Consider the following 14,257-nt stretch of genomic DNA (forward strand, 5'->3'; position numbering starts at 1 on the left):
CAAGTAAAGATACTTGTGGATGGATTCCGGGATAAATACTTAGACCGACCACAATTTAAAAATGAGAAGTTCGTATGCAACCGTTCCCCACCGAACACAATTAATTCACGTTTTTATCAAACTGACCTATTGATCAAGTTTTAGTTTCGACCTTTGGATGGAAAGCACCAGATCGAGATCTAACAGTCAAGAATAAAGCACTTGAATCAATAAACCTTACAAATTAAAGCCTCCGAGAAAACAAATAAACCAAACCAGAAAACTGTACTGGTTTCCCTTTGAGAAACAAAACAAAATCACAAAGGGAATGAAGGGCATTATTGTCCGAAACATTGGTTGGCTACAAGGAAAGTGTGTCACATGTACAATGTGACTCTGAGTGAAAGACAAAGACAAAATGTGCCCTTCTATGTAATCAACTCAAATATAAATGGATCACCACTTTAACACTTTTAATAAGGTTAGCATTATAGTACTACTTTTGACTTTACAAAATCAAAACGCATCCAATCACTACACGTGAGCTTGTGCCATTACTGGCCAGTCGTATATACTATATTTGGCACTTTATTATATAAGTTTTTCTTTTTGAGAAGACTTTAGTATATAAGTTAGTTTTACGAAGTTCTATCAAAGACCATATATATTAATAAGAATGCAATTGACTGTTTAAACTATTGTGTATAAATAGACTGCTGTGTAAATTAGTTAACCAGTAAGTTGCTATCAAGACCATATAATCAGAAAAGAACATGATCATTTTAAATGACTGTAATTTTTTTGTCAGCTTTTTAAATGACTGTTTATTTGTCTTCAATGTATCATTTCCTCCATTTAATATATTCAAATATTAACATTCAAGTCAGCATGTATCAATGAAGGACTCGTTCGATTCTGTTGAATTTAGGGGTTGGGATCAACACTTGTATAGTTTGCATATTTAGTCATGAAATTAATTTGACTAGAAATTAAAAAAAAAACATTTATATATACAGTCCATAATTCAATATAATTGTTGTTGTGTGTTCAATTTTGTCCAAGCCTACCTTCAGACTTTATATACAGTAATCTTTTTATAACGGCTAATTAATTATGAAACTTATGATGATTACGGACAAGGTCAATTCAGCTTAGCCAACAAGTTTAAGCAATGCACTCACTGAGGTTGGTGTCACTTTCCAAAGTCTATTCACCACGGTGTTGGATTGGTTGTTGCTGAGTCAGGTCTTTAAATTTAAAAATGAAAGAAACAGTCACTTACGTATACTATGATGTAATGAATTGAAATGTTCTCCACACGAACTATGAAACACCTTGAAAGCATATCTCAACAATTCAAATTTGTCATAGATCAAATAAATTTTATACAGACATATTTATTTAAAAAATATATTTATAATAAAATTATATTTTCTATATCATGTTTTGTTACATATCGAATAAAATATTAATATGTATTTTGTATTAGCTATATTAGTTTTCACTTTAATTTTAATATATACTTGCTTACCAGGTATATATACAGCTATACATTTTACAAAATAATTAGAAACTTCCACCATACTCTATTAGATCGTATCATAATCACGTTTAAGGAAGAAAGAGAAAAATCTTCTAAAGATTTTAATTATTACGAATAAATTTTGAAAATTTCGCATAACAGAAAAATTATATAACAACTTCGTATATTTTTTATTTTCAAAACTATGAACAGTTTTTTTTTTTTTGAAAAAACTATGAACACTCTTAAGAGATAAATTATATATCTAGCCACATTATTACAAACACTCTTGATTTATACCTTATAATACACATAGTCGTACTGTATGATGGATCTAGGACGTGAAAGGGTCGGCGAGTCGGCAGTGATCTGATATGGCCGGAGAGTTTTTTTTTTGTTTGTTTAAGGAATCTTTTTTTACAGGAAGAATGTGTCAAACAGAAAATAATGAGGAAAAAGAGATCGACACGTTTTCCCGTAAGGCAAATGCTTGGTCTACAATTTCAATGCGCTTTGTCTGCTCCTCATCTACTCTTACAGCTGTCTAAACCCACAACCATTTATAAGTATCTACATACATATTATCGTACCTTTTTGGTTAAAACATATGCTAATCAATGTACATCTCATTTATTTTTTATGAATTACATAAGTCGCTCATCCAGCTACATTTTGTTTTTTTTTCTTTATTTTCTTTATCATATTCGACAACAAAAAAAAGAAGAGAAAACTATATGCATCGATGCCTTTTTAGAACATCAGGTTTATACCATATTACCTGACTAAACCAACTTCAACAAAGTTACGTTTACGATCGATGATCGACCGTCTTGACCGCTGCGATTTATATGGTATATCCAACTCATGTGATAACTTATAATAAGGTTATATATATTTATAATATTTTTTTGTTGACAACACATATCTATAATATATATGGATATTAATCTGAGAAAGGAAATGAAATACTAGCTAGTAAACAGATTGTTTCTAGAGACTACGCCGTGTCCACTATTATTATATCAAATAAAAAGCAGAACATATAACTCTCGAGAAATTGACGTGATGCTGATCTTCAACTTAGCAAATAGTTTAGAAGAAAGTAAAGAAGTTTTTCTACGCTAAAAAGAGTTTTATTAAGGGAGTCTCAAATGTTACAAAAAGGGAGTTTCAAATAATTAACTATAGCAATATAGCAAACCTAAAAGTATCCCACCTGACGCGTTTGTATTAAAATCTGTATAAGGAAAATAGCATTATTAAGTCATGTGACTTGAATTAAAATTTCCACACAAATAATAAATTTCAAAAAGGAGAAAAATGGAAAAAGTGAATGAGTCCAAAGCATGAAAGTGGAAGCAAAGACTTCTACATATATGAAAGCAGAGAATGAGAGTTGAAGCACTTCAAAGCTTTACTTTCTGCTCATCTCCTCTCTCTAAAAAAAACAGTTTTATTTGGATGGACAAGACACAACTACAACAACAAGAACTGACTCAAGAACAGATCATGGAGTTTAAAGAAGCGTTTTGTCTGTTCGACAAAGATGGAGATGGTTGCATCACTGCTGATGAGCTTGCCACTGTGATCCGCTCGTTGGATCAGAATCCGACCGAACAAGAGCTTCAAGATATGATCAATGAGATCGACTCCGATGGTAACGGCACCATCGAATTCTCTGAGTTCCTCAACCTCATGGCCAACAAAATCCAGGTTTACATTACTTATATGAAACTATATTAATTGATTCATATTAGGTTTTTGTCTATGTTAATTAACTTTCTTTTCTTGTTATATAGGAAACTGATGCAGATGAGGAGCTGAAAGAAGCATTCAAAGTGTTTGACAAAGACCAAAATGGCTACATCTCGGCCAGCGAGGTTAGCATGTACTCCATTTAGTAATTAGTTACATTTTCCTTGTCATAATTAAATTAGATAGTTCTGCTTTTCTCCTTTTTAATAGTTTTTTTTTACTCTTCTAAGTGTTTTAGTTGTTTCTGATTTTTGTTAAGCACATTGTTCGTAGTTAAGTATGCTTTAACAAATATCAATTCGATGTGCTCTGCTGCGTATTGTAGTACAACACTCAGTACGTGCGGTCTAATTACGATTTTCTTTAATTCAATGATTGGAGACATCGATAAATAATTATGAATGATTGTATTTGAATCTAAATAGTTCAATGTCTAAAGTAGATAAAACTATGTGTAGATTACTTTTATAAACCAATTTCCTACAACAAATATATCAATTGTGCATTTAATTTGATAAAGGGAAAAATTGATAAAACTCTAGATCCAGTTATAATTCATTTTCGGTTAGAATCTTTTGAGTTAATGACAAATATCAGAAAACAAGGCTAGACGATGTTTCGAGATATACAAGAGATCTTTAGGTGTCTTATTCATTTTGAAATTTAGACAAGAAAATAACAACAAGATATGTTTGTTTATATTATTGTTAATTAATCAAAAAGTGATCGTCTTGCGTAGTAGAAAAGTAAGGTTAATTTGTTTGAAGTATCGAGCTAGCTGGCATTGTGACATTTTGGATGATAACGAGGTCAAAAGAAATATTTTAGTAAGCCTAACAACATTTAGTAAGATGTGTATGATTATATTGGTTTATTGGGCAGAGCATATGTCTCACCTAGTGCAAATAAGATGTATAATTAAATATTATTTTCGCCATTTTTAGGATGTATTGATAGAACACGAATAATAGTTTACAATCAAAACCAATAATATTAAGAAACTACAGAAAATACACTGGGGTGTCTGTTTTACTCAAAAACATCATTTATTATACAAACTCTTTGGTGTTACAAAAAACAACTCTTTGATATATTGCAGTTGAGGCATGTGATGATCAATCTTGGGGAGAAGCTAACCGATGAAGAAGTTGCTCAAATGATAAAGGAGGCAGATTTGGATGGTGATGGTCAAGTCAATTATGATGAATTTGTGAGGATGATGATGACCAGCGGTTAAATTGGAAAAACAATGTTACCTGCTAATTTATTATCTTTTATAAATTTATCAATCGTTTTTTTTCTCTTCTTCAGAATACCATATTTTCCTTTTCCAAATTAAATTAATTTAAGCTTTTCATATCTGATCGACGTAGTAATTTCTGTTTATTTGAACTATTATTTGTGTATGTGGTGTATAGTATATTTATTTAGCTTTTTGTTGAAAAAGTCAATCAGATTGAGTGTACATATGTTCTCTGGCAATAATTACTATTTCAGATCACATAAAATGTATTAGACGCTAATCACACATCTAACTAGCTAATCAAATCGATAGTTAAGGTGTTATTTGCTAATAACTTTTATGTTACAGTTTAGATACATAATTCGCCTAATTTCACGTCTCTGAGTGTCTGATATATTAGCTGAAAATTTAATTGTGTTAGAATCACTTAAACACCTGAACGACCGATTAACGGAACTATCATCGTCTCATGTTTGAGAATGGTGAATAAAATCTTGGCTTATTTAAGTTTCAAAGTAGACTCTCGGATATACATACAAAACCTTGGTTGGTACAATCATAATCATATTAAATTCATAAACTTCAGAAATTCTGCTCCTCTTTTATAAAATTCATTGTTATGATGTTACCTTGATGTGTAGTTTGTTCAAATATTTGACCAACAAATTTATCCTCTTTAAGTAAGGAAACACAAAATAAAGCCTTTTGTGACTTCACATGTACGTAATGTCTACAAATTTTTATTTTCGACCACATGACATTCAATGTATATGTGTTTCATAACTGTAGATGTGACAAAAAATACAAAAAGAAAATGCAAATGGCCGACAAATTAATTATCACAAAACAAGTTCGATGGTGATGATGGTTGTGAGGTTTCAACCCCCCCCTCTAACTCAAAACCAATATGCAATTAAAGAATGTACAACAAATTACTAACCCAAACCATAAAGTTTCAGTTTCCCGCCAAAACCGTAAAATATTATTTTCCCTTTAAAACTGTAAAATTATATTCTGTGCCAAAACCGCAAATTGTGTATTTTCTGCCAAAATCGGAAAATTAAGTTTTCCGTCAAAATCCCACAAAATTGTGTGTTTTCTGCAAAAAAAAATGTAAATTAATTTTAGATATAGTTATTTGAATATTGTAATGAGTTTATTATTAAGAAGAACAAAATATGTTTTTAATATTCTTACTACTAATATTCAGAAAATATTATAAATCAGAAAACAAACAACTTATCATCTATGATAAATGTTGCATCTGGATGCTAACTATAAAAACAAACAACATCTGAATGCAATATCTAGAAGTTATATTCAGATGCTGGTTTATTAAAAACGAACATGAACCAAATCTATATCTATATCTGTCATCTTTCACTGTCAACTTGCAAATAGTCTTATCTATCGACCTCGAATTGTCAGAGATGGTCATCATATGGAGATTGGCCATTAGATATTTTGATCTGAGATTATAAGTTTTTCCAAGGGTAAAGTCCAGTTTGGTCGATGGTTGATTCATGTGTTCAAAAACGCGGCCGAGTAACCGCAAATGCGGCTGCTAAAACGCTACTCGGAGGCCAAGCGTTTTGAAAAGATTCTGATATTACCAGCACATCTGTCATCTAGTAAGCTCAACTTGAATTTCGGATTAAAATGGTTCTATTTGAATATAAATTGGTCCAACAAAAAGCCAAACTTAAACCGGTGTTTTTACCAAACCAAGTCAGGTTTGATTTAGTTGTGTACATAAAATAATGGAATAAAGACGTATAAAACAGACCAAAATAGACTCCAAGCCCCTGTTCGAAAACGCGGCCGTCAAGGCGCGACTCGGAGATTGACCGTGGCGAGGAGAAGCAATTCGGTGACTCAAATCGGTGGACCCCACAATGTCCGCGTTTATCCGCATTGTCCGCGTAAATACGAAACGCAGCCGCCTAGTTCAAGACAAAATTGTGGGCCAACCGTTCTCTGTTCGCGAATTCAAAGTAATCTTTTTTCTTTTGCTTCTTTGTTTTGCTCACTTGTGTTTGTTTGAAACTGATTTTAATTCTTTGTTTGGATTCAACGTACTTGTTTGTTTTTATTCTCTTTTTGTTCACGTTTTTTTTATGTTATCAAAACATAGAAGACTAATGTTTCCTGTCATCAAAGTATTGAAGACTCATACATTGTAGTTTTTGTTCACACAAAGAATCATACATCGCATATAACATGTGTATATCATTGACTCAAGTAGGAGTATAGTTTTTTGTTAATGAACTTCTGAGAATTTTGATTTTAATTTGTTATTGATGGTCAGTCAAGTTTTTGTATCTAACATGATGTCTCTCTTTATATGCTCTGGTTTATAGGTATTGGTTGTTGTATGTCTTTTTATTTGCCATGGTTTAATTGCAAGTTTGATCGTATTGTCCAAACTATTGCAGGTGTATGCTACAGGATCTAACTCCTAACCCATCTTCCCAATTCATGGTGATTACTTACTTGATCCGAAGACAAAAAGGATGAATACTTGCAATCTTTTATTGTATTTTGTGTTTTCAAGATCAAAACATTCTGTTTTTTTTTTGTTTATTTCATGAATTGGAAGTTTCTTTTTGTGACTTTTGAATCAGATGTATACTGGAAAAACAATGTTATTCTGTAAAAGTTATATAAGCATGTATTAAAACATATATTTGGTACTTAAACATATTATAAATATATTAAATCCTATTAAAAATTAGGTCCCGCGTATATCCCTATTACTCTCCGATTTTTTGGTAACTTGCTAGGTCCGGAGTAGCCGTCCGACTAGCGCATAGCGTAGTTCCGAACAGGGCTCCGGACCAAAAAATTGAACACAGTTATATGGTTAAAATCTTGTATTATATACATCCCATATAATTTCTCGTATATTTCGGTTTGATTCAGACCAGTTGAATGAAATTGAATCGGTTTGGTCGATAAATTGCGCTTTTGTTTGTGTCCCTAAAACCTCCTCGCCTATTTGGCTCTTTGGAGGGCTTGTTTACAGACATAAAGACAGTGTGAGGTTGAGCTGGGAAAAGGCACGATTCAGGTTGAGAGACGATGTTGATGATTCGGAGTGACAAAGTCACAAAAAGAAAACATCTAATTCATGAGATAAACAAAAAAAAAACAGAATGTTTTGATCTTGAAAACACAAAACACAATAAAAGATTGCAAGTATTTTTGGTCAATCTATGTGCACTGATTCGATTCTTGTGTGTTTTTGGTCAATCTTGGTTAACTCATTTGTATCGGGTATTTAAAGCTATGATTAAGAGTTTGAGCTTTATGTTTTATTTTTGTTAGATTTTCTTCTGACCAATTGATTGATCCGTGACACCTTTGAGTTTACTTGTATGTGGATTTAAAGGATTACTAATTAATGTTTTTAGTTCATTAATTAGTTCACTAATCAAACACTAATTAATGTTTTTAGTTCAATAATTTTTCCACAAATTTGTGTTTGATTGGAAGGACAGTACAAAGACAGTTGTCCTGCATATGAGTTTTATCTGTCATGTACGAACCATTCATCTTTTTTGATGTTCTAATGAATAAATGCAGGAGATGTGCATAAAGTGTAATTTTTTTTTGTCCTTTTCTGTTTAAAAGCAGACCATCTGCTTGCGTTTCTACTCCTACAGTTTTGATGCTGTTCAACCATTCCATTATCTTTATAGCCAATAGAAATTTTTCAATGTAATAAATTAATTCTTAAAATATTGATTTATCATCGATAAAAATACCACGTTCTATTGACAAAAAATATTTGCTTAACTACAAAGTTCATATTTTCTCACACGCACGTAAAGATGACTTCAGTAACTCTTTTCTTATGTAATTCCTCATTTTCTCCAATTTGTTTTAAAATAAATTTATTTCTCTTTGTTGGTCTAAATATAATACCTAACAGAATGAGAATTCCCCCCCCCCCTTTTCTACGGTCATCTTTTGTGGTCTTATTTTAGTTTTAAATGTGGCAAATATTATTTAAATCATTTAGTATCTTTTCCTGAACGTTTTTATATTAATATTTTTTCCTGCATTAATCAGAGTTGAAGATTTTATACTTCTGTTTTGTAGGTTAAACTTTCACAAATGGTGAAAAATCAGAGTTTTGTTTCATAAAATATTATTATCAGAAGCCTATAATTACTCAAAATATGAAAAGTTTTTGATAAAAAAAGATAAAAAAAATTATATTTTTAATTATGACATATTAAAATTTGTTTAAAATACAAAAACTGTGTTTATATATATTTAAATAGTCTTCTTTGATTGTTTTATCTGACTTAAATCTTTTTTTCTTTGTATTTCTAAGATAAAAAAAAATTCAGTTAAATTTTATTCTTCATAATTTATCATACTTTTATTATATTTAAAAAATTGATTTATTTAATAAAATAGTATTAAGAAAATGATAAATATATATATAATATAAGAGTATTTATTTAAGAAAATAATATTATAGATATTATAAAGATATTATTTCTAAATTTATTTTTTATTAATTAATATGATTTTGTATCATAAAATAAATATTGAAATTAATAATGAAACTATTTCTTATAGATTTAGTTTTATCCTATAAATTATAATTATTCTTATAAATATACTTATAATTATACGTATGTAAATTATATTTTTATGTTATGCCTATAATTATGATCTGCATTTTTTGAACTGCTTTTCTCATTCATAACTTATAAAATTATTTGTTCCGCTTGATCTGCATCTCTCATGCATGATCCGCTTGATTTGCACTTGTCCCGCTTGATCTGCATGATCCGCTTGATCTGCTCTGCTTGAATTGCTTTTACCATTCGGAATAAGGCTTCGAATGGTAAAAGCAGTTCAAGCGGGACAGATCAAGCAAATCATGCAAATCAAGCAGGACAAGTGCAGATCAAGCGGGACAAATGCAGATCAAGCAGATCATGCAGGAGAGAACCAGATCAAATAATTTATTATAACTTATGAATGACAAAATCAGTTCAAGACTATAGATCATATATTAAAACAATAAAAACGACACTTAGATATCTAAACAAATATCTTAGATGTTGTAGGATCGGCCGAAATACCTGTAAATGTATTATAAGATACTTATACTTTTTATTTTCTTATTTATAAAAATTAAAAATTATATAACAAAAACTAATTAGTAGATAATGATAATTTAGTATTGTTAAAGTTATAAATAAAATAAAATAAAAATATTATATTATTAAAACTAGATAAATATATTTTAAAAGTTATGTGTTGTAACAAGGTTATTTATTGACCAAACAAAAAAAAACAGATCAACACCACCAAATGTTGGCGGGTGAGATCTGCATGCAGATCTCGAGCTTTTTCCACAAAGAGACAAAAAATATTGAACTGCATGCAGATATCCTGCTTGAACTGCTTTTGCAAACAAAATAGGATGAATGGTGAATGCAGTGCGGGAGAACTGCACTTGTTCCGCTCCTCCATTCGGACACTAAGTGTGTGAATGGAAAAGCAGGATAAAAGCAGATCATATGCATATGCATTTTCTCTTTAATTTATTGCCAATCACTTTTTATAACAATTTAAATAGCAGGACAGGAGAACTGCATATATCCAATTTGTTTTGTCTTTTTCTGTTAAAAAGCAGTTGTCCTGCATGTCCTGCAGTTTACTCCACTTTTGTAGCTGTTCAACTATTTTTATTTTTTCCGACCAATAGGTGTTTTTTTCTAAATTAACTTAATTGAAACTCTTTAATTAAATAACACCAACTATTAAAAATATATTCACTCTCGCACACTCCACGTTGAACCTGTTTGCCACACCCTCTCTTATAATATGTATCAATCAAAATGATAAAAGGGATCCATTTCTCTATCTTTATATGTTCGTATTTAATATATGTATGTATTAAATTAGAATAAAAAGTATATATATATATGAGAGAACTTATTTAAGAAAAAATATACAATAAATATTAATAAAATATATTTCATTAATTAAAAATTAATATGATTTTGTATTAGTCAACTAAAGTAATAAATCTAATTTTTATAGATGTAGTTTTACCTTATATATAATAATTATTCTAATAAATATATTCATAAACTATACATATATAGATTTTGTTTCTTTCACTTTATTCATATAAATATAGTTCACAAAGTTTGACATTAAAAATTGTAAATACATAATATGATAAAATTGTTATAACATACTTAATGATATAATTTTCTCTGCTGTAAAAAAAAATATATATATATATAATTGTCTCTAATTTGTTAATGGTTTTCTCACACTAATATTATTTGTGTCGTTTTTAATTTATAGATATTATGTCTAATAACCGACAAACACACAATATTTTTCGATATTGTTTATACATTATGTATTTTAGTGTAATTTTTATTATTTAAATATATATTATATATTTTTGAATTGTTTTTGTCATTCATAACAATAATAAATTAGTTGATCTGTATCTCTCATGCATCATTCGTTCGATATAAATCTCTCCTGCATGATCTGCATCTCTCCTGCATGATCCGCTTGATCTGCACTTGTTCTGCTTGATATGCATGATCCGCTTGATCTGCACTGCTTGAACTGCTTTTACCATTCGAAGCCTAAGGCTTCGAATGGAGAAAGCGGATCGAGCATTGTGGATCTAGCGGATCAAGTGAATCGAGTGGAACTAAAGTTGATCTAGCAGATCTAGTGGTACAAATGCGGATCTAGCGGTTCAAAACATATGTTTGAATGGTAAAAGTGAATAAAAAGTGGTCTAAAATATTATATAAATTTTAAATAAAAGATATATAAAATCTATATGATTATTTATTTTATAATTAAAATAGTTGTTTAAAATTTAGAAAGCAACTATAAACTAGTTATAATAACTAATTTAGATATTATTATTAATTATATTAAATTTTAAATTATTAATTAGTTAAAAAATTATTTAATATTTTATATACACTACATATTAACTATAGTTATTTAAAATAACTAAGTATTAAAAACAAATAGTATAATATATTAACAATTTTAAATTGTTACAAATATGAATTAAAAATCATAAATATTTTTAATTTTAGAAATATAATTTAGAAATACACTACATAAATTAATTTTTTAATGATAAATCATTATGTGCAAGAATTAAAATTATAGTAGCTAAAAGAAAATAATTGTAGATAGATCATGATAGTTTTTCATATTATTATATTTGTTTTTTAACTAGTTCATATATTATTATCATCCTAAAAATATGTGCAATACTCACAAAGTGTAGGAATCCCTTCTTTTATTGGTAAAAGGCGTTTCTTTATATTTTGGGTGACATCCACCATTTTTAACTGCTAGTGTATGTTCCATCAAATATTTACGTTTCGTAATTTCTATGTGAATGGGAGTCAAAGGTGGATGGTCCAGCTTTAGTGTACGGCCCACCATTTTTCCTATCTTCCATTTTTAGCCTAAGTGTTTGATTAGAAGGACAGTACAAAAACATGTGTAATCATATGAGTTTTATCTGTCATGTACGAACCATTCATCTTTTTTGATGTTCCAATGAATAAAGGCAGGAGATCTGCATAAAGTGTAATTTTTTTTGTCTTTTTCTTTTTAAAAGCAGACCATCTGCTTGCGTTTCTACTCCTACAGTTTTGATGCTGTTCAACCATCTCATTATCTTTATAGCCAATAGAAAATTTTCAATGTAATAAATTAATTCTTAAAATACTGATTTATCATCAATAAAAATACCACGTTCTACTGACGAAAAATATTTGCTTAAGTGCAAAGTTCATATTTTCTCACACGCACACATGCACGTAAACTTCAGTAACTCTTTCCTTATGTAATTACTCATTCTCTTCAATTTTTTTTTTAAAATAAATTTCTTTCTCTTTGTTGGTCTAAATATAATACCTAGCAGAATGAGAATTCCCCCCCCCCCCTTTTCTACGGTCATCTTTTGTGGTCTTATCAATACTATTAAAAGGGAAGGAGTTTTAATAAATCTACTTAAAAAAGTTGTTTGGACTTTTTTCTTTTTAATTTTTTTTGGACTTCTCCTATATATTATAACAATATGTAACAAGATATTTTACCTATATATAAGCGATTTTTACTCTAACTATCAAACTGAATATATTATTATTTACTCTTAACCATTTAAATCATCGATTGCTAAACCACCATACCCAAACAAAATAAATTACATGAACCAAAACCAAAGCACAACCTATTATAACATAACTTTATCGAAATATTCATTCCCCCACTTGTAAAAACATCGAACTATTTGTTTCACCCACAAGGAGCATAGTACCATCGACTACACAATTAATTTCTAACACAGATAAACCCCAAATTAATAAGACCAAAAATTTAAATATAATTAAATTGAGATTCACATTAAATTTAAAATAGAATAAAGCCCAAATACTTAAGAACATAACTTACAAAAATATATATATGAATAAAACATTTTTTTTAAATCTAACTTTTAATAATGGAACATATATCTCTGAGACTCTTATAAAATAGTAAATTATAGTTTAGATTTACATTATAGATACTTTTATATAAAAAATTAAAAATATTCTAATACTTGGTTTTATAATTGGTAGTTTGATTGTTAATAGACATACAATTAAATGTAACATAAATCGTTACTAATAACACTATATTTATCCCAGTTTCAAATTGCTATACTATTTTTACACACAAATGAATCTTCAAACAAATTTTGAACAAACTTCAAAAACGCAAACACGTGATCTAATTTCATACAAATTAATTGTGCTTACGCAAATGACCTATATATTAGTGATATAATCTTTAAAATTATATGATTCAAACCCTAAATTTCATAATTATGAAAAGCAAAATAAAATCAAACCCGCGCTTTCAAGCGCGGGTCAAAATCTAGTTTTAGTTTTAAATGTGGCAAATATTATTTAAATTAATTAGTCTCTTTTCCTGAACGTTTTTATATTAATTGTTTTTCTGCATTAACCAGAGTTGAAGATTTTATACTTCTGTTTTGTAGATTAAACTTTCACAAATGGTGAAAAATCAGAGTTTTGTTTCATAAAATATTATTATCAGAACCATGTAATTACTCAAAATATGAAAAGTTTTTGATGGAAAAAGATAAAAAAAAATTACATTTTTAATTATGACATATTAAAATTTGTTTAAAATACAAAAACTGTGTTTATATATGTTTAAATATTCTTCTTTGATTGTTTTATCTGACTTAAAGTTACATTTTATTCTTCATAATTTATCATACTTTTATTAGATTTATAAAAATTGATTTATTTAATCAAAAAGTATTAAGAAAATGATAAATAAATATATATATATATATATATATATAATATAAGATTATTTATTTAAGAAAATAATATTATAGATATTATAAAGATATTATTTCTAAATTTATTATTTATTAATTAATATGATTTTGTATCATAAAATAAATATTGAAATTAATAATGAAACTATTTCTTATAGATTTAGTTTTATCCTATAAATTATAATTGTTCTTAGAAATATACTTATAATTATACGTATGTAAATTATATTTTCATGTTATGCCTATAATTATGATCTGCATTTTTTGAACTGCTTTTCCCATTCATAACTTATAAAATTAATTGTTCCGCTTGATCTGCATCTCTCCTGCATGATCCACTTGATATGCACTTGTCTCGCTTGATCTGCATGAT

At 28.6% G+C, this 14,257-nt stretch overlaps 1 protein-coding gene across 1 annotated transcript; it reads left to right on the plus strand.

Annotated features, from left to right (window-relative positions):
- The first annotated feature begins 1,585 nt into the window (after positions 1-1,585).
- LOC103834226 (calmodulin-like protein 8) lies at positions 1,586-4,723 on the plus strand. Its single transcript, XM_009110289.3, has 3 exons — positions 1,586-3,214; positions 3,301-3,381; positions 4,356-4,723. The coding sequence occupies exons 1-3, from the start codon at positions 2,891-2,893 to the stop codon at positions 4,491-4,493; spliced, it is 543 nt and encodes a 180-aa protein (XP_009108537.1). The 5' UTR covers positions 1,586-2,890; the 3' UTR covers positions 4,494-4,723.
- The last annotated feature ends 9,534 nt before the right edge of the window (positions 4,724-14,257 follow it).

Source organism: Brassica rapa, chromosome A01 (assembly GCF_000309985.2).
Source record: "Brassica rapa cultivar Chiifu-401-42 chromosome A01, CAAS_Brap_v3.01, whole genome shotgun sequence".
NCBI classification, from domain to species: domain Eukaryota; kingdom Viridiplantae; phylum Streptophyta; class Magnoliopsida; order Brassicales; family Brassicaceae; genus Brassica; species Brassica rapa.